A 19,246-nucleotide genomic window follows, 5' to 3' on the forward strand; every position below is an offset into this window, starting at 1 on the left:
CATGTTTTCACCTCTCATCCATTTCCTCCGTCTTGTTCCAGTAGTCCATTTTTCATCAGGGTGCTCTGGTTCCCCAGCACCTGACGCAGACCTTGTTTGGCCGGGCGACGTCTGAGCCGGCGTGTGATTCATATTTATCTCTCTCATGGTATGAGGTAGGCAATAACTCAAAGGGTCTTGCCTAGGGACCCAGACTGGATAGCTCAATTTCACTGTTGTATCTGTTGTATCTTTGCCCTGGGTCTTGAACCCGGGTCTCCTGGGTGAAAGTCTGGTGACTTACCCATTGAGCTATCCAGACAGCTAATATATATATATATATATATATATATATATATGAAATAACTGGGCATTTTTCATATTTATGTCGCAAATATTCACATTTTCAGCAACTTTGATTCTGTGGAGGGAACACAATTAGCTAGCTTTCTTTAATATATTTTGCTGCAGTTTTTTTTAGCAATGATTTAACTTTTACTTTATTTTGAGTTATCAGTTCCTTTGGAAATGCTGTTAGAGTTGCTCTGCCAATTATTGGAGTACCAAATGCATCAGATCTGCTTTGAGATCAGATTAACTGTGTTGTACCATGCTTGTCAGTAGAGGGAGAAGTTAAAATGTTGTAGTTTGTTTTGATTTCTTCTGCTTTTTGACCAGGTACTTTTGATATTGTAAATAATCTTTCACAGATCAAAGCTATTCAGCACTACTTTGATCCGTTTTGTTGATAACTTTGTAATTTAGCTTGTTAAACAGAAATCTTGACTCAAAATGGCCTGACCAGCCACTAGGTAAGTTTCTTTCTTGTCTCAGTCATTAGGAAACTAAAGCACCAACTGACCTATGTTGGTACCTGAGTTAAATATTTTGCTTTGTTGACCTATTTTATGGGCCCACATTAGAAAGGTATTTTTTGCAAATAAATTGGAAGTGATTTTTTTCAAATTTTCTGCCTCTCTTGCTGGTTTATATTTCCTCACAATGATATAATCATCCAAGTTCACTATAAACATGGAGCGTATGTAGCTAAATAAATTATTTCACAGTTTGCCTGGTGTACTGCCATCTTACTTAGCAGTCTCATGTGACTCCCAGTGAGGCCTTTGATGTTCAGAAGCTGAGAAGCAGTGTTTTTTTATAGACCTGGTTACATTTCTTTTCACTTTAAGTTCAGTGAATTATATTTATTTCTATTTATTTTTTTGTTCTCTCACACAACATTTGCTATGTTCTTTAATTGTTATGCCAACTAAACTATTTTTCATTTTTACAAACTATTACAAATGTGAAATTAGAATATTGGAAACAAATTCAAACAGCTTTGTGAGAGAGAGTTGTGATAGTTATTATTAATCCACATATTCAAAACACCACAAGCAGCTATATATTAACAAAAAGCAGAAAAACATTTCATCTTAATTTAAATTAAAACATTACGAAACTGATTAAATTTTTTTTATTATCCCTGATGTTTTAGGGTTGTTTTAAAGTAAGAAATAGACAATAGAAAATTCCTAAATATGATGGTTAAGTTTCATTGTTCTTTTTCCCCCCAACATTCCCCAGCCTTCAGTGAATTGTGGTTGGGTGCTACCAAATTATGGACCAAATAATGATCAAAATGGGCCATTTCTTCTAAATGCTTAACTTTTTGTGTCAGTGATTCTGATGAAATGTGGTTTTATTGATGTCAGCCCAAGATCTAAAACAAGTTGTACTTTTAACTCTTTGACCCTTAGGAACTGGATTTGAATGGATGTGTGTACTCACCATATGGAGTCCCAGGACCAAATTCCTGTGCTGCACCTTCCATATACTGACCCAGCAGTTCTGAATTCGTATCCCTGGATGGGGCCTTCATGTCAAACTTTTCATAGAGAAACTCCTCAATTCTGGCGCCTGCAGGAAAGGTTGACAATTAATTCTGATAGCTGAAAAACAATGACAGTTTAGTTCTAATTAACAGCTCCTACTGATTAAAGATGAACTAAAAGTTCTATAAAGTGAACATAAACTCAAACAAATGGGCAGGAAGTCAGAATTAAAGAATGAATAGTGATACTTTAGCAAGACTAACTAATGTATTTTACAACAAGTCTTTTATAATATTCTGTAGCAATTTAGCAAGATTTGGACTTAAATATTACATGTAAATATTGATGGATGTGCAATTTGACACACCGAAGTCCAAATGTGACCACAATATGGTGACAAAATAAAATCTCTTTCATACAAACCCCAAAAAAGTTATCCTTAAGACTTTTTTGGGTCAACCAGTAATACAGTCATTGGAAAAAGAAAGTACATATTTCTGGGGAATTCCAGATACAAAATAAATAACAATTAAAAGTACACACCCAGACATAAAAACACACACACACACACACATATATATATATATATATATATATATAAAATGGGTTCTAAAATTTTTTAAATCTAACCTTAGTTGCACAAGAACACCATGTCATTATCAATTAATGAAGACATCAGCATCGACCTTAAAGAAGCAACTGTTGCTGCCTATCAATCTGGGAAGGGTCAAAGGTCATACGCTACACCAGTGGTTCCCAAACTGTGGCGCGCCCCCTAGGGGGTACCATTAAAAACAGCATTATGTGTTAACAGGGTTTCCCCAGGCTAAGCCTGGTGGTAGGTGGCGCTAGCCAATCGCCAGCTGACCATGATTTAGTGAAGAAAAAATGATTAAAGTTGACAGGAAAGTTGAAAATATGGCCATTTATTATGTGATATTGTAAGATATTTGTGTCCAATTTTTACACAATTACAGTTTTATGAAAAAGGCACTTTTGCAATACTTTTTTATTTATTGGTTGGTTAATTCATTTTAGTCAGTGAAATGTATTTATATTACTTACTGTTGACTTTTGCTTTTTTGTGCTGCCATTTGTGCATGTTTGATGATGGAGCGAGCACGTTCCGCACATATTGCCTATATGTCGTACAAGGAGCTTCAATGAAGACTAAAAAATTGGTACACATAGGTGTTGAGAGAATTTCAAGGATTGCTGCTTTTCGTATAATCAAACCAAGAAGAAACAGTCCTGTCTTTACTGACTTAAACAGAATAAACAAAGAAAAGAGGGGATCCTTAAAAACATTTTCACATGCATTACATTGAAATAGATTTTTGATTTATTTATTTATTTTTTTTTAAAACATGTCTTTTACCGGCTTGTACAGGTAAATCAGGCTCGCGCGCAGGTCGTACGTTTGCACGCGCCAATCATTGGGTCTCGCGCATGAGGGTGATTCGCTATCACGCACCAGTCATTAGTGACACGCGCGAGTTTGTACACAGGGTTTTTGCTTTTGTCTGCTTTGGCGCATCATACTCCTCTGACTTTGGGAAAAAAAACAAAAAAAACGAAGTCCAACAACTTTTGACCCTTTCTCCGTGACATGTTGTATGTTGTAGTAAGTGTTACCGTGTAAAGAGGCAGAGAAAGGTAGCGGTTTCTGGGGTGCGGGTGGAAAAAAACGTATAAAAATTATGTATTTTACAATAAACAAGCAGAGCTTAGCCTGGCGGCGGGAGCAGTAAAGCCTGGTGGCCCGTCAGGCTTATAATACACTGGGGGAAACCCTGGTTAAGGTTTTTCATGGGCTGTGTCTTTTGGCTTCAACCAAGCATTTTAATTAATTAAGAAACTTAATGCTTAGGTCAAAAAAAAAAAAAAAAATCGCTCTTCAAAAAACAACCGTCCAATGGCTCAGCCTATCATCGATGGTCGATAAATTCATCCAATCGCCCAACCTTACCTTGCAATGTAATTATCTACATCTCAGACTCTACAGACCTCAGTTAGCAGGTTAAAGGTTAAAGGCCATGACAGGACAAACAGAAAAAGACTGAAGAAGTATAGTTTGGAAGGGTTGCAGGAAAAAATCTCCTATCTCTAAACAAAACATGGCATCATGTCTTAAGTCCTATTTGCACAGGATTAGTTTTACCTAGGGACCCCTTGTAGCCTGAGATTTTGCTGAATTTTACGGACACCTTCCGGATATGATGTGAGCGCGCTGCGTATTGCATAGCATCCGCTTACTTGAATTGATGTTAAAACTACTGTTCAGGCTACGGCCAGAGCTCGGTGCTGTGTTAATGCCAGCACTAGTCAGCTATATCGTAGGCTACAAACAGAAGAAAATTATTCTTACTGCACAGAGCAATGCATGATGTGAGCCACTATTTGCATGTGATTTTGCTCGTTCTCTTCAGCCTTTTATTTTTTTATGGCGACCATTACAGTTGGATAGGGTTTTGCTGGCCCGGGACACAAAAGGTTATCTACGCACTCCAATGCAGCCTCCATCGTCAAAAGCAAATAAAAATGCGAAACAGAAACCGCCTAATTACCTATTTGGATCCCACCCATTTCAGTCCAAATCACAGAGATGCCTATTCACATTGGATTAATATTATCACAGGGCCTTAGAGTTCAGCAAAATATAGGAGGTAATTTTTACTTTACAAATTGCTAACTTAGCTGATTCGCATGGGATTAACAACACAGACAATCTCTGTAATTATTACAAATAGCATGTGGTCCCTAGGTAAAACTAATCCCGTGTGAATCAAAAAGTATCAAACTCCAGGCCTCCACTGTCCTGGAAGTTTTAGTTGGTTTCCTCCAACACACCTGATTCAAACAGTATAATTACCTCCTCACCAAATCAACCAATTCTGTAAAAGCAAGTCCATAAGTCATCCATTTAAATCAGGTGTTTTACAGCAAGATCACTTATAAAGCATGCAGGAGTGTGGCCCCCAAGGAATGGAGTTTAGCACCTGCAGTCTCAATGAACCCCAAGATTTCTGGAACAAGTTTTTAGACAGATGAGACCAAAGTAGAAATGTGAAAAGACTACGCATAATGCACAGCTCCTTCTTCAGAGAAAACCAAATACAGCATATCAACACAAACAATGTAAGCACAGTGGTGGAGGGCTGATGATGTGGTTTTGTTCTGCAGCCACAGGACCTGGGCATCTTGCAGTCATTGAATCAACAATGAACTCTTCCAAAGGATTCTAGAGTCCAATGTGAGGCCATCTGTCTGACAGCTGAAGTTTGGACCAAAGTGGGTCATGATGCAACAGAACAATGATCCTAAACACAGAAGTAACTCTACATCAGAATGGCTGAAAAAAAAAAAATCAAGGTGTTGCAATGATCCAGTTAGCCCAGAACCTTAACCTGACTGAAATGCTGTGGTGGGACCTTAAAGAGCTGTGCAGAAATCAATGTCTACAAACTTCAATGAACTAAAGCAACATTGGAAAGAAGATGGGTCAAAATCTTGGAAACTCCCTCATGATTGCCATTCATCGACTCATTACAGCACAATAAGATACCACATAAGGGTTGTCCTCCAAAGCTCAAAAAAAAAAAAAAAAAAAAAAAAAAAAAGATTTTTTTTAAATTTTCTTTCCCAAACATGTCAAAATGTTGCTGTGGTCAGATGAGAACAACTCAAACTTTATGAGGATCAAGGACATCTGAGACAGATTCACCACCTCCCATCATACTGAGAACACTATCCCTACAGTGAAGCTTGGTGGTGGCAGCATCATGACTGAACTGGTTAATGTTAACAGATGGAGCAAATTATGGAAACATTTTTCAGAGGAACTTGTCCGAGTCCTCCAGAGATTTGACAGTGAAATGTGTTTTATGTATTTGGAGAAGGCTTGTAGTTATATTCCCCAAGGCATTCTGTGGGGGCTAGGTTTCAAAGCTTATCCAGTCCCTGTATAACCAAAGAAAAAGCTGTGTCCACATCCTCAACACAAAGTCGAGCTTGTTCCAAGTGCAAGTTGGACTCTAACAGGACTGTCTGTTCTTGCTAAACCCGTTTACCCATTTGTGGAGTTCATGGATTGGATCTCAAAGTACATTTGGGGAGAAAAAGGTGTCCGTTTCGGAACTTCAGGGTCCAATCTCTGCTTTTTGCAGATGATGTGGCACTGTTGGCGACTTCAAACTATGACCTTTAGCATGCACTGGAGCAGTTTGCAGTCGAGTGTGAAGTGGCTGGGATGAGAGTCACCGCCTCTCCTCTCAGTCCCAACCAGAAAAAGGTTGAAAGCTCTCTCTGGGTGGTGGATGAGTTTCTGCCCCAAGCAAGTATTTCAAGTATCTGGGGGTCTTGTTTATGAGTGATGATAGGATGGAGTGGGAAATGGATCAACAGATTAGGACTCTGTCTGCAGTAATGAGGGTGATGCTTTGGTCTGTCATGTTGAAGGAGGAGCTGAACTGAAAGGCAATATCCTCGATTTACTAGTCTATGTTCCAACCCTCACCTACGGTCATAAGGTATGGATCATGGCCAAAAATAGAATACCCCAAATACAAGCAGCTGAAATGAGCATCCTCCTATGAGTGGCCGAGAGAGACAGAACAAGCCTTAAAGAGCTCAGAGTAGATCTGCTGCTTCGCCGTATGTCAGTTGAGGTAGTTCGGGTATCTGATTAGGATGCCTTCTGAGCACCTCCATTTAGAGATTTTCTGGGCACATCCCACTGGGAGGAGACCCCAGGGCAGACCCAAAACTTGCTGGAGGGATTTTGTATCCTTTCCAGGCTGGAAATGCCTTGGGAACTTCCAGGAGGAGCTGGAGAGTTTGGCTGGGGAAAGGGATATCTTAGCTTCCCTCCTGGACCTGTTGCCTCCGTGAATGGAAGGATGGGACTTAAGTAATAAGTAACTGTGTCAAATTACATGCAAGTGTGTTCACTTGCCAATATGTTTTTAAGGCACTGTATGAGAAAACATAGGAGCACATTGTATTTAGAGCTTTGATTTAGCTGAGCATATTTATTAAAAACACTAACAGATTTGTTCTGCTATAACATCTGAATTAAGAAAAAATTCTGTCAGAAACAGGTTTGTGAAACTGTATCTGTCAATGAAACATTTTTTCCCTGATATACTGTATTGTTTTTTTAATATGTTTTGATAATTTTTCTTTCCATTGTAAAATTTACAACCTGAAATTCTCAGGCTTTTTAAAGATTAATTTGTTCAATATGAACTAATGCTGTACCATGAGTTTGTCTAATCTTTATTAGACCAGGAATAAAAACCGTATGTTTATTTGCTAAAGGCAGCATGACACTGGGCTGAAAGTGCTGGTGACAAATTGCAGCAAACTGAGAATTTTTACTCAAAACCTCTGACAAAAAAATCGGACCATTTCTAGCATTTTCTTTGTTTTGTCCAAGGTGAACATTGAAATTCCAGAGTTGAAATGTATCATCAATAGTCATAAAAGTTTAAAATAATAAGTTTGTAAACACTAACAAATAATGCCAATATAAGCAACAATAATTGGAAGCCTTGATCTCTCAAAACACAGAGTAAAGTGCAGAAGGTGATCCTCAGGGTTAATTAAACTTACTGCATGAATTCGAGCCTTGGGTCAACTCCAGTAGAATAACTGAATAATTCAAGTAAATGGTGATGTAAATGTTAAAAAAAAAACATTTGTGTGGACTAGTATGAAATTTTAAAGATTAGAACTGTTTTTATTTGGCACAATCCATTTTTGTTTAAGGCTCACTCAGACTAGCAGTTAGCTCAGTCTTTTTATACTTAAAACTTTATTTTGCTAAACTGAGGTCAATCAAAAAGTTATCTACAACAGGTAAAATATTAATTATTCATAACCTATTCATAAACCTAACTTCAACAAGGCCACAAACACATAAATTGTTAAGCACCTAGAAAGAGTGGTGGAAATTAAATGAAACTTCACGTGTTGAAAGCTCACAGGAGTGTCATGCTACAACTAGAAAAATCAGATCAAATATAACAGAGTTGGCATTATGGACTCACATGGTTCAATGTCAGTATGGTGGGGTCCCCCCTTGGGTCTTGATACAAGCTGTGATTCTGTGCAAAACAGTCATACAACCTTTATTTTCTCGTCTGTGGCAAGCTGATATACGTGACCCTTAAGATCCAGACTAGCTCAAGGATTGGGTTATTGGACATATATATTGACCATTGGTGATTAGAGTCCATCATAGGGTCGAATTTTTTAAGAACAATATTTTTTGCTTCACTTTAGCTTGTTTAATTTCCCCTTTGAAGAGTTTTAACCTATAAATAACTGTTCAATTTAAATCCAACCCTGGAGTGCTGTAGAACACCCTTATTGTGTGCAGTACACCTAATTTATTTCCAGCAAACAACGCTCTCTAACTTTCTGTTGGCGCTTGGTCCAGCCCGCAGTCTGATACCTGACAGTGCATTGAGCAGTTGTTTTTTCCAAAACAATGAAGCTATGGCTGGTTAAGTTTCCCAACTTAACTGTTTATAACTGTCTGTGGTGACTTTTTCACTCCTCTCCACCTTCTCCATGCCGTCTCATCCCAAAGCACAATGTGGCTCACCGGGAAAAAAAGTTGTTAAAAACATTTTTCCTGCAGGTTCCAGCTTTTAAAAATATCATATGCTGTGTCAATCAGGGCATCAATTTAGAAGTCAACCGCATGTCAATTATCAACATGAGAAAACAGCTTGCCCGGACCCCCACTTAAAAAACAAAACAAAAAAAACAACAACAACTACAGACAGACAGTTGCACTTTTAGGCTAAGTGGCACTAGGTCAAAGAGTTGAAATACGAGCTTATCTCACATGTTTGATTGAGGACAGATCAGGGGACCTGGCTAAAACAGGAAATCCACAGACACAGATGTATTGTGTAGTCAAATGTATTTTTTAAAAACTGTACTAGAGTTGTCTCAGTATGGTAAGACATGCAGATGCTGTCACTGACATGGTGTTGTGCCATCAGGGTCTCTGTATCACATAGCAGAGGTGACCTGAAGTTAAACCCTTCTCACACCATGATACAAGAAAAAACCGTCTTTCCACAACACTGACAGGATTGGTCCTCTCACCTTGGCCCTGCTATAAGCTCACATGATGGTCATCCATTGTATTACAGAACAAAGATTCATTGCTGAACATGACAGAATTCCAATTATTATCAGTCCAGGATTCTTGGTAAAGCACTACTCAAAACCCAGTTGTCTCTTCTCTGCTGTTAATGACAGTCTTCATATTTGACAGTGAACCTATAGTCTGGCTGATGTCAGTCTTTAAGACACAGTAAAGGATGGCACAGGGTGTTGTAAAGAGTCCAATGCCTTTATCTGGTAATGTGTGGTGACCTTCACTTGTCACAAGTTTCTGTAATGTTTGACACACAATATGGCAATCCTTCCTTTGTGTGGTATGTGTTGAATGACCAGAACCTTCAGGACCTCTGTGGATGCACTAACGTAGCCATTGGTTTTAACATCAGGCCACTGTGACATCTGTTCTCCCCATATGTCCAACCACTGAGCCTTATATATACTCACAATATGGCACCCATTCCTTCTGGGTGATCAAGTTTTGTCAGTGAGTGTATTTTCCTATCCCTTTGGTGTGTTTACAGAAACTCTCAGTCCATGTACTGTAAACTCTCTCTGTTATAAAATATGAAGGGTTTTTTAGTGTATTTGTGTCTTTTTTTTATTTTTCTTTGCATGATAGCTCAAGTACAGAAATTCAACAGCTTACTCCACTTACTAAAACTGGCTGCTATGAATAGAACTGTAAAAATATGGACAAATGGTGCAGTGATACTGTAATTATTCAATTTTAAGTCATTTAAAATGTCTTTCTTATTCGCAATGCATGCTTGAACTGTCCAAGGAAACTTTTTTTTTATTTTGAGTTCTTTGGTAATTTTATTTACCTTTATTTCCTCCTATGATTATGTGAAGAATGTAAAAAGAGTTTTCCCATTACTACCAGCATTTGGAAAAAAAAAATAAAACAAAACAAAACAAAAAAACAGGTTTGACCCTAATTGCTCAGCTAAAAGAAGAAAATTATTTCCATACAATATTCAGACTCCTCTTGATGTAGATATTGACAAAATCCAGCAAACTCTAAAGCAGTGTTTACTTACCACTGTGCTGCGTAACATAAGTGTTCTGTTTGACATTGTGTGTCATGGAAGTTCATCCAATTTCACCTGATTAGTACTCTAAGTGAGCGGCATGAAGTGGCAGGCAGAACAAGTACTGTATATTCTCTTCCAATAGAAGGCAGTCCAACTTCTTGATCCAATTAAATGGGTTGCTGACTGCCAGTAAAACATAAGAAGAGGAAATAGAAATACAAAAGTACATTGTCGCTGCGAGTGAGACAATGCCGCAGGTAATAGCGATGGATAAATATTTTAAAAGAAAAAGTATTCAATCTGACCTGGGTCCTAAAGAAAATTCCAACCCAGATGACGGCCCTAGCATGAGTAGTGGTCAGAAGAAAGCAAAAAAGATGAGCTCAAGACAATACAATGAAAGTTATCTTGTCTTTGGATTCACTTATACTGGGGAACCAACCTAGCCGATTTCGCGATGACTGGTGTGTGGGGAAAATACTCAAACAGTGCCATGGTTCCAAGTAAACTTAAACGTCATCTTCAGACAAAACACCCATCAATTCAAAACAAGAACACAGATTATTCTGTTCAACTGCGTGAACAGACTGAGAAACAGGCAGCTTTAATGAGAAAAACCACCAAGAAGAGTGAGAAAGCACTTAAAGCTAGCTACTCAGTTGCTGAACTTATCGCTAAATCAAAACAGCCAAACACTGAGACATTAATACTGTCTGCCTGCAAAACTATCTTCAAGGAGATGATCGATCATGGCGCTATTAAAGAAATAGCTCAAGTCCCTCTTTCAAATAATACAATTTCCAGACGTATTGAAGACATGTCTGCTGACACTGAAAAGAGTTTTGGAAAAGTTATATTACAAATCGATGAATCTACAGATATCAGTGGGCGTGCACAACTTATGGCAAATGTGCGCTGTTAGATATGTCCAAAAGTAAAGGTAAGGACTAAAGAGAAAGAGTAAAACTAGTTGCTCAACCGCCTTTATATACTGTATCAAGCCCTTGCCATATTGGGAATAGTTTAGTTGCCGCACGCTTACATATTCAGTTACACCACACCCGCTGAAACATTTGCTTAAATCAGTTAAAGCCATTTCCGGCTACACATGGGAAAAATTACTGACTTCATGTGAGGCGGTGGTCTGCCACGCTCAGGCACACCAAAGAATTTGTAAACAGCATGAAAGAGTATCATCTAGATGTTATTGTGATGCATTGTTTGCTGCACCGGAAAGAACTCATTGTCAAGACATTGCTGGCAAATCTAGCTGCTGTACTGAAAGATGTTGTGCACATGATAAACTCTGAAGATGAGACCTGTAAAAAGTTGCATGTGTGCATCACTGTGTGAGGAAATGGCTATAAAGATGGAAAAAAAGAGATTCAGAGCTGTTGAGGAAGATTTTTTCTTTTTCTTCAATTCCTGCAAGAATATCAGCTTTGTGTTCAACTGAACATGCCCAGGGGTCACACTGAGTAAGTAAATTGTGACTAGATTTTCATTATATTTCAATAAATATACATAAGCTCTAAAGCCTACCAAACCATCATCAACAAAGTTCAAATTATTTTTCTGCTATTACAGAAAAGCCCAAACATCAAGCTTTGGTTCAGTAACAAGGTGAAAACAAGGAAAAATGATCTCAAATATTGAAATCATTCCCTGTCTGATCATAGCCAACATAGCAAACAGAGGTTAAACTCAAAAAGGACAGGAGTTTGGTCCAAACACAAAGTCATACATTTGGCTGATTAGGTGTGTGACACAACAATCTTCATCCTCAAATCCTCCAATCTCACCAATTCTCTCACTTGCTGTTTAAATTAAGATTTTAATGCTGATTTTAATCACCAAAAACCAAAGAAATCTGTGCACTTTAAGTCTTGGTAATCAAAGATTGCTTTGTTTCATGGCAGGTTTCTACAGTGCAGAACTACAGGAAAGTGTGGAGGAAGGATACTCACCTGTATGATCAACTGTGGCATGAAGAGTCAAAACAAAAATCACAAGTTAGAGCTTCTTATGGTTCAATAAGTCATTGATATAAATTTACCTTTAACTGATGTAAGGATATTATTGATGTTATTTTACAGAGAAAAGTATGAATCATTTGTTATCACAGTAACCCACATGTGTATTAGCCTTTTATAGTCACACTTTCATTTAATACCAACTGGAATATTTTGCAATACATCAAATATATTGTTTAACTCACATCTTTTATTGTGTGAACGCTGATTCATTCAACACTCACAAGGTCGTTTTCCTGTTTATTTGTTTTTTACTGTACTTTTTTTTTGCAATCTAACCACTTCTGCATACTTTGTGCTATTTTTGCCTGTACAAAAATATTTTATATTTGCTATTTTATACAAACAAAAACATATAATAATGTTCACATTGTTCAGGAGATGGGTGCTATGACTTTGGTTTTTGTAACTTTTAATATTTTCTGAGTTTTTAACTGTATTAAAAACAAGTCCTCATCTCAACTCGTAAAACACTGATCTTTTTGACATCTGCTTCAATATAACCTGCTCTATTTTTGTTATATTATGAAACTTTTAGCTATTGTTCTGCTACTTGTGGCTTTTAGCGAGCCCTTTTCTGCTTTCAGCTTTTAGACAGCCTTTTGCTCCTTTTAGCTTCTAGCGAACTTGTTGCTAATTTTTGCTAGCCTTTTGATAGTTGTAGTTAGCATTTTGCTAATTTCAGCTACCCCTGGGTTCTTTTTGGCTAATCTTGTGCTCCTTTTATCCATTAACTGACCTTTTATTTCTTTCATCTTTTAGCTAGCCTTTTGTTACTTTAGCTTTTAATCAAGCTTTTACTAATTTTACCTAACCTTTGCTGCTTTTAGCTAGACTTTTTATCCTTTTAGCTTTTAGCTAGTATTCTGCTTCTTTTAGCTTCAACAGTTCAGTTTCAGCTTCTTCCGTAAATTTCAGCAGCTCACAGCATTCACATTGTGTTTTTATTGGAAACAATTTTTCTAGTTCTAGTTTTTTTATTTAAAAAAATCTTTATTCTCTGATTCCATTTATTTTGTTTTTGTTTAGGAGACGTAAACAACTACTACAATTACTGTACATTTACTTATTTTTACAATATATTTATTGTCTTATTTCACATTAGGGAGAACAAGTGAAGTTTAAATATTAATAAATGATAATAATGGGATTGTCATACCTTTATCAATAATTCAGAAAGCTTAGTATTAAATGAAACTCCTGAATTAATTTGTTCAATTGAGGATTGTATACATTTGGTGTAATTCTAAGCAGCAGTTATGCCTATTTATGTAAATGAAAATAAATGCATTTGAGCGACCGAAAAAGTAACTATATACTCTCTAGCTATGTGTCACACTGAAAAATCAATAATGAAACCTTGGTTTATGTGCCACCCCAGTGAGAGTAAAAGTGTCAGTCTGGTCACCACCATATTCTGCCTTCACCTCTGGCTTTGCAGTAATTCTGCTTGATGATATGATGAACACAGAAACACTGTTTTCATATTTAATCATGGGGTTGTTATACTGATGTCATACTTGGGTTGGGCTGCAGCAGGATTTCAGTCTGCCTGTAGATTTTTTCCGTCCAGTTTTTGGTGCAGTCTGCACGGCTCATTAGATTCTCAAAGTGAGCATCCAGCTCCGTCTTCTCAGCTTGGCCCAACTTTTCCCCGGTGTACTGAGGTGGGGGACACAGACATCACACCGTTAACACATATGCTCCGGACAGCTTACAGCTTTAATCAAACAGAGTATTAAAAAGCCATCAGGACCAGCAGCATGTGTGCATGTGTGTCAATTCTGAAGTTGTTCTGAAGTCGGAGCTGACAAAAGTATTATCTGCCATGCTTGTTTTGTTTCCAATATTTACATCTTGCAACTTCCCACCTACTTCAGTGCAGACTGCACTTCTTGACCGAGAGCAACATGGTGAAAGTACGAACAAGCTCAAGTATTGATCCCATCATGCTAGTATTGATATGATCTGACACCAATGTCAGTATCATTTTGGTGTAGATTCTAAGTTATTCAGGACTTGGCAGATCTAAAAAGTGGAAAATAAACTACATAAAACTATATATTACTAGACACAGGACAAGAAGCGGAAGACGGGCATAAAACACTTTTGCCAAAACTACCATATGAGTCCATCCAAGCAACACCATACAGGATCAGTCATGGCCCAGTTTAACAACAGCTACCACTGGTGCTGTTGACAAACAGGATGACGGCGGAAATTATGCTACTGTTAGTCAAGTTCCCACAAGGAGTGAAATGTGCCAGGAGACAGAGGGAGAAGAGGAAAGTCAGGAGTGTAGGACTGAGGGTAGCAACACTTAAAGTAGGGACAATGAAAGGCAAAGGTAGAGAGCTGGCGGACATGATGCAGAGAAGGACGGCAGATGTGTTATGTGTGCAAGAGACCAAGTGGAAGGGCAGCATTGGGGCAGGGTTTAAGCTCTTTTACCATGGTGTGAATAGGAAGAGAAATGGAGTAGAGGTTGTCCTGAAGAAGGAGTTAGCAAGTCGAGGTGACAAGAGGATTGAAGTGGCTGTAGTCAACACCTATTTCCAAAAGAGGGAGGAACACAGGGTGACCTATAAGAGTGGAAAGGAGTACACAGGTAGGCTACATTCTGTGTAGAAGAGGTAACCTGAGGAAGATTGTGGACTGTAAGGTTGTGGCAGGGAGAGCGTGGCCAGACAGCATAAGATGGTGGTGTGTAGGATGACTGTTGTGGTGAAGAAGAGGAAAAGAGTAAAAGGTAGAGAAGAGGACCAAATAGTGGAAGTTGAGGAAGGAAGAATGCCATGAGCAGTTCAGAAAGGAGCTGTTAAAGGCTCTGGCTGGTAAGAAAAAGCTTCCAGATGACTGGGCTACTACAGCCACAGTGATTAGAGAGACAGGTAGGGACTTGGTGTGTCATCTGGACAGAGAAAAGATGATAAGGAAACCTGGTGGTGGAATAGTGAAGTGCAGGAAGTTATCCAGAGGAAGAAGTTAGCCAGAAAGAAATGGGACAGTGAGAGGACTGAAGAGAGTAGACAGGAATATAAGAAGATGCAAGGTATGACAAAGAGGGAGGTAGCAAAGGCAAAACAGGTGGTGTATGATGAGTTGTACAAGAGGCTGGACACTAAGGAGGGAGAGAAGGACTTGTATCGACTGGCAAGACAGAAGGACCAGGCTGGAAAGGATGTGCAGCAGGTAATGGTTGTTAAAGATAGAAATGGTAATGTTCTAAGAAGCAAGGAAGAGTGATGGGAAGATAGGAGAAATACTGACATATGAAAAGTATGAGAGGGAAAGAAGAGTAGAGACCATAGAAACTGTGGGTCAGGAAGTGGAAAAGGTTAGTGAGGATGAAGAAGGGGAAAGCAGTTGGACCTGATGGCATACACTGCTCCAAAAAAAAAAAAAATAAGGGGAACACTTAAACAACACAATATAACTCCAAGTAAATCAAACTTCTGTGAAGCAAACTGTCCACTTAGGAAGCAACACTGATTGGCAATCACTTTCACATGCTGTTGTGCAAATTGAATAGACAACAGGTGAAAATTGTTGGTAATTAGCAAAACACACTCAATAAAGGAGTGGTTCTCAGTACCTATGCTTTCTGGCTAATGTTTTGGTCACTTTTGAATGTTGGTGGTGCTTTCACACTCGTGGTAGTATGAGACGGACTCTACAACCCACACAAGTGGCTCTGGTAGTGCAGCTCATCCAGGATGGCACATCAATGCGAGCTGTGGCAAGAAGGTTTGCTGTGTCTGTCAGCGTAGTGTCCAGAGGCTGGAGGCGCTACCAGGAGACAGGCCAGTACACCAGGAGACGTGGAGGAGGCCGTAGAGGGCCCGATGTCCACAGATGGGGGGTTGTGCTCGCAGCCCTACACCGTGCGAGATGCTTGGCATTTGCCAGAGAACACCAGGATTGGCAAATCCGCCACTGGCGCCCTGTGCTCTTCACAGATGAAAGCAGGTTCACACTGAGCACATGTGACAGACGTAACAGAGTCTGGAGATGCCATGGAGAGCGATCTGCTGCCTGCAACACCCTTTAGCATGACCGGTTTGGCAGTGGGTCAGTAATGGTGTGGGGTGGCACTTCTTTGGAGGGCCGCACAGCCCTCCATGTGCTCACCAGAGGTAGCATGACTGCCATTAGGTACTGAGATGAGATCCTCAGACCCCTTGTGAGACCATATGCTGGTGCAGTGGCCCTGGGTTCCTCCTCATGCAAGACAGTGCTAGACCTCATGTGGCTGGAGTGTGTCAGCAGTTCCTGGAAGATGAAGGCATTGAAGCTATGAACTGGCCCACTCGTTCCCCAGACCTGAATCCGATTGAGCACATCTGGGACATCATGTCTCGCTCCATCCACCAACGTCACGTTGCACCACGGACTGTCCAGGAGTTGACAGATGCTTTAGTCCAGGTCTGGGAGGAGATCCCTCAGGAGACCATCTGCCACCTCTTCAGGAGCATGCTCAGGTGTTGTAGGGAGGTCATACAGGCACGTGGAGGCCACACACAATACTGAGCCTCATTTTGACGTGTTTGAAGGACATTACATAAAAGTTGGATCAGCCTGTAGTGTGTTTTTCCACTTTAATTTTGTGTGTGACTCCAAATCCAGGCCTCCATTGGTTAATAAATTTAATTTCCATTGATGGTTTTTGTATGATTTTGTTGTCAGCACATTCAGCTTTGTACAGAACAAAGTATTCAATGAGAATATTTCGTTCATTCAGATCTAGGATGTGTTATTTGAGTGTTCCCTTTATTTTTTTGAGCAGTGTACCAGTGGAGGTATGGAAATGTCTAGGAGATATGGCAGTGAGGTTTTTGACTGGATTATTCAATCGCATTTCTGAGAGTGAGAAAATACCTGAGGAATAGACAAGTGTGCTGGTGTCCATTTTTAAGAAAAAGGTTGATGTACAGCAGTGGTCTCCAATCCTGGTCCTCGAGGGCAACTATCCTGCATGTTTTACTTGTTTCTCTGCTCCAACACACCTGATTTGAATCAATGGGTGATTAACAGGCTTCAGCAGAACATGAAGAGGTAATTTAACCACTGAATCAGGTGTGTTGGAGCAGGGAAACAAGTAAAACATGCAGGATAGTTGCCCTCGAGGACCAGGATTGGAGACCACTGATGTACAGAGTTGTAGCAACTACAGGGGAATTAAGTTGATGAGCCACATGATGAAGATCTGGGAGAGAGTTGTAGAAGCTAGACTTAGACAATAGGTGACAATTTGTGAGCAGTAGTATGGTTTTATGCCAAGAAAGAGCACCACAGATGCCATCTTTGCTTTGAAGATGTTGATGGAGAAGTACAGAGAGGGTCAGAAAGAACTTCATTGTGTTTTTGTGGATTTAGAAAAAGCATAGAGGAGCTGTGGTGTTGTATGAGGACATCTGGAGTGGCAGAGAAGTATGTTAGACTGGTACAGGACATGTATGAGGACAGCAGGACAGTGGTACGGTGTGCTATAGGAGTGACAGATATCTTCAATGTGGAGGTGGGACTGCATCGAGAATCGGCTCTGATTGGGATGGACAGGATTAGGAATGAGGTCATCAGAGGTACAGCACAGGTTGAATGACTGGGAGATAAAGTTAGAGAGGCCAGACTTTGATGATTTGGACATGTGCAGAGGAGGGACAGTGGGTATATTGGTAGAAGGATGTTAGAGATGCAGCTGCCAGGAAAAAGACAAAGAGGAGATATATGGATGGAGTTAGAGAGGAAATGGACGTAGCTGGAGTGAGGACAGAGGACGCAGAAGACGGAGAGAGGAGGATGACTCACTGTGGCATCCCCTGTAAAAGGGAACAGCCAAAACTAAAAGAAGAACACTTTAGAAGAGTTGAATGTTTATGCAATCACTTATCTTACATGTTTTTATTTAATTGGTAATACTCTTAGAAATGTGGTTTCTTTTTTACACTGAAGTGTTTCTTTTTTATCAAAAAGGCCCATTTATATTGACCATGACTGATTTATGACAGCAATAAAAGCATAAAACATCTGGTACTGTACTTCAGCCTCTGGCCAGTAATTAATCATGCAAGAGATTGCAATATTTGGTGAGACCATGCATAAAGCTATTTTCAAGATTTGACAACAACATCTACAACTCCATCATTTCTCAGAATATGATGGTCTCGGTCTAAATCTTTGGCATTTTTAAAGGAATGCTAGGCCTTTAATTTAGTTTTATACAGTACACACATTGGATGTCACTGAACCAGCTACTGTAATTATGAGTCAATAAATTTCAGTTTCTGCGCCTAATTATAGTCATTTAATGTTAGATAATCAATACAAAACAAAGTGCATAGATTTGGATGACACAGATTAAGTGTTTTAGATAACTGGGAGAAAGTCAAAAAAGACTGATCTGGTAAATCCTGAGGAAGCGATGAAAACAAACTCCAGGAAGAACTTATCTGATCGTTAGCCTGTTTTGGAGCAGGCTGACTCCAAATCAAATGTCAACTTTTGTACCTCTGCTTTTATAAAATCAAGTTAGGTTGAGTTAGGTCTTTCCCTTAGATTTAGTGAAATAGTCCCCTCTTCGTTATTAGCCTCATCTGTCCCTGGTCAGCCCTGAATGCACCCAAATAAGTAAAAAAAAAAAAAAAAAAAAATCAAACCTTGTTCAGCTCTTGTATGAATCATTTGTGTGTAAAAGTGAACTCTAGTAGCTAACAGCTCTGACAGTGACAGGACAGCGTTTTTGCTGCTCTTCACGATGACAAAGACAAAGCTGAATATATAAAAATTGGGTGTACAGCGTTGTGTTTGACGAAGCAAAAACTGCAAAGTCAGACGAACCGAAACGTAACAACAGAGCTGCTGGCAGGAAGAATGAAAGGAAGTGTTAGCCCAAAACCTAAACCAGCACAGAACGAGTATTTCATTTGATAATTACCTGGACAGCTCGTGTAAAAAACAGTCCAGCACCGGAAGCTAATTTCTTCACGTTGAAATCCATTTCGTTTGTATTTAAAAGTAATACAAGCTACTGGTGTTACGCTCGTGACAGCTTCCAACTGCAGCAGCTAAAAATTAATGGCCAAAATGTCACGTGATGTCTTTGACGCTATCACACTGGACGTTGCTTCTTGTTACGTCAAACACACGATTCTACCAAATAACCCACTTTTTAAATTATGGGTTAAATATTTATAAACACGCTACTTTTCTTCTCGTATTCACT

The 19,246-nt window shown here is 39.2% G+C and overlaps 1 protein-coding gene across 6 annotated transcripts in view; it reads right to left on the reverse strand.

Annotated features, from left to right (window-relative positions):
* The window catches only part of LOC108250139 (endophilin-B2-like), a 52,586-nt gene extending 33,432 nt beyond the window's left edge, over positions 1 to 19,154 (reverse strand). For 2 of the 6 annotated variants that reach the window (XM_017439878.3, XM_017439874.3), the window contains exons 1-4: positions 18,959 to 19,154; positions 13,545 to 13,686; positions 11,959 to 11,970; positions 1,771 to 1,899 (exon numbers count right to left, since the gene is read on the reverse strand). In XM_017439878.3, coding sequence (XP_017295367.1) covers positions 1,771 to 1,899; positions 11,959 to 11,970; positions 13,545 to 13,686; positions 18,959 to 19,021 — 346 coding nt within the window. In that variant the 5' untranslated portion in view covers positions 19,022 to 19,154. The remainder of the gene's footprint in view (positions 1 to 1,770; positions 1,900 to 11,958; positions 11,971 to 13,544; positions 13,687 to 18,958) is intronic. The other 4 variants (XM_017439875.3, XM_017439876.3, XM_037976726.1 and 1 more) reach the window with 4 other exon arrangements.
* Positions 19,155 to 19,246: the final 92 nt, after the last annotated feature.

This window comes from Kryptolebias marmoratus, linkage group LG1 (genome assembly GCF_001649575.2).
Source record: "Kryptolebias marmoratus isolate JLee-2015 linkage group LG1, ASM164957v2, whole genome shotgun sequence".
NCBI classification, from domain to species: domain Eukaryota; kingdom Metazoa; phylum Chordata; class Actinopteri; order Cyprinodontiformes; family Rivulidae; genus Kryptolebias; species Kryptolebias marmoratus.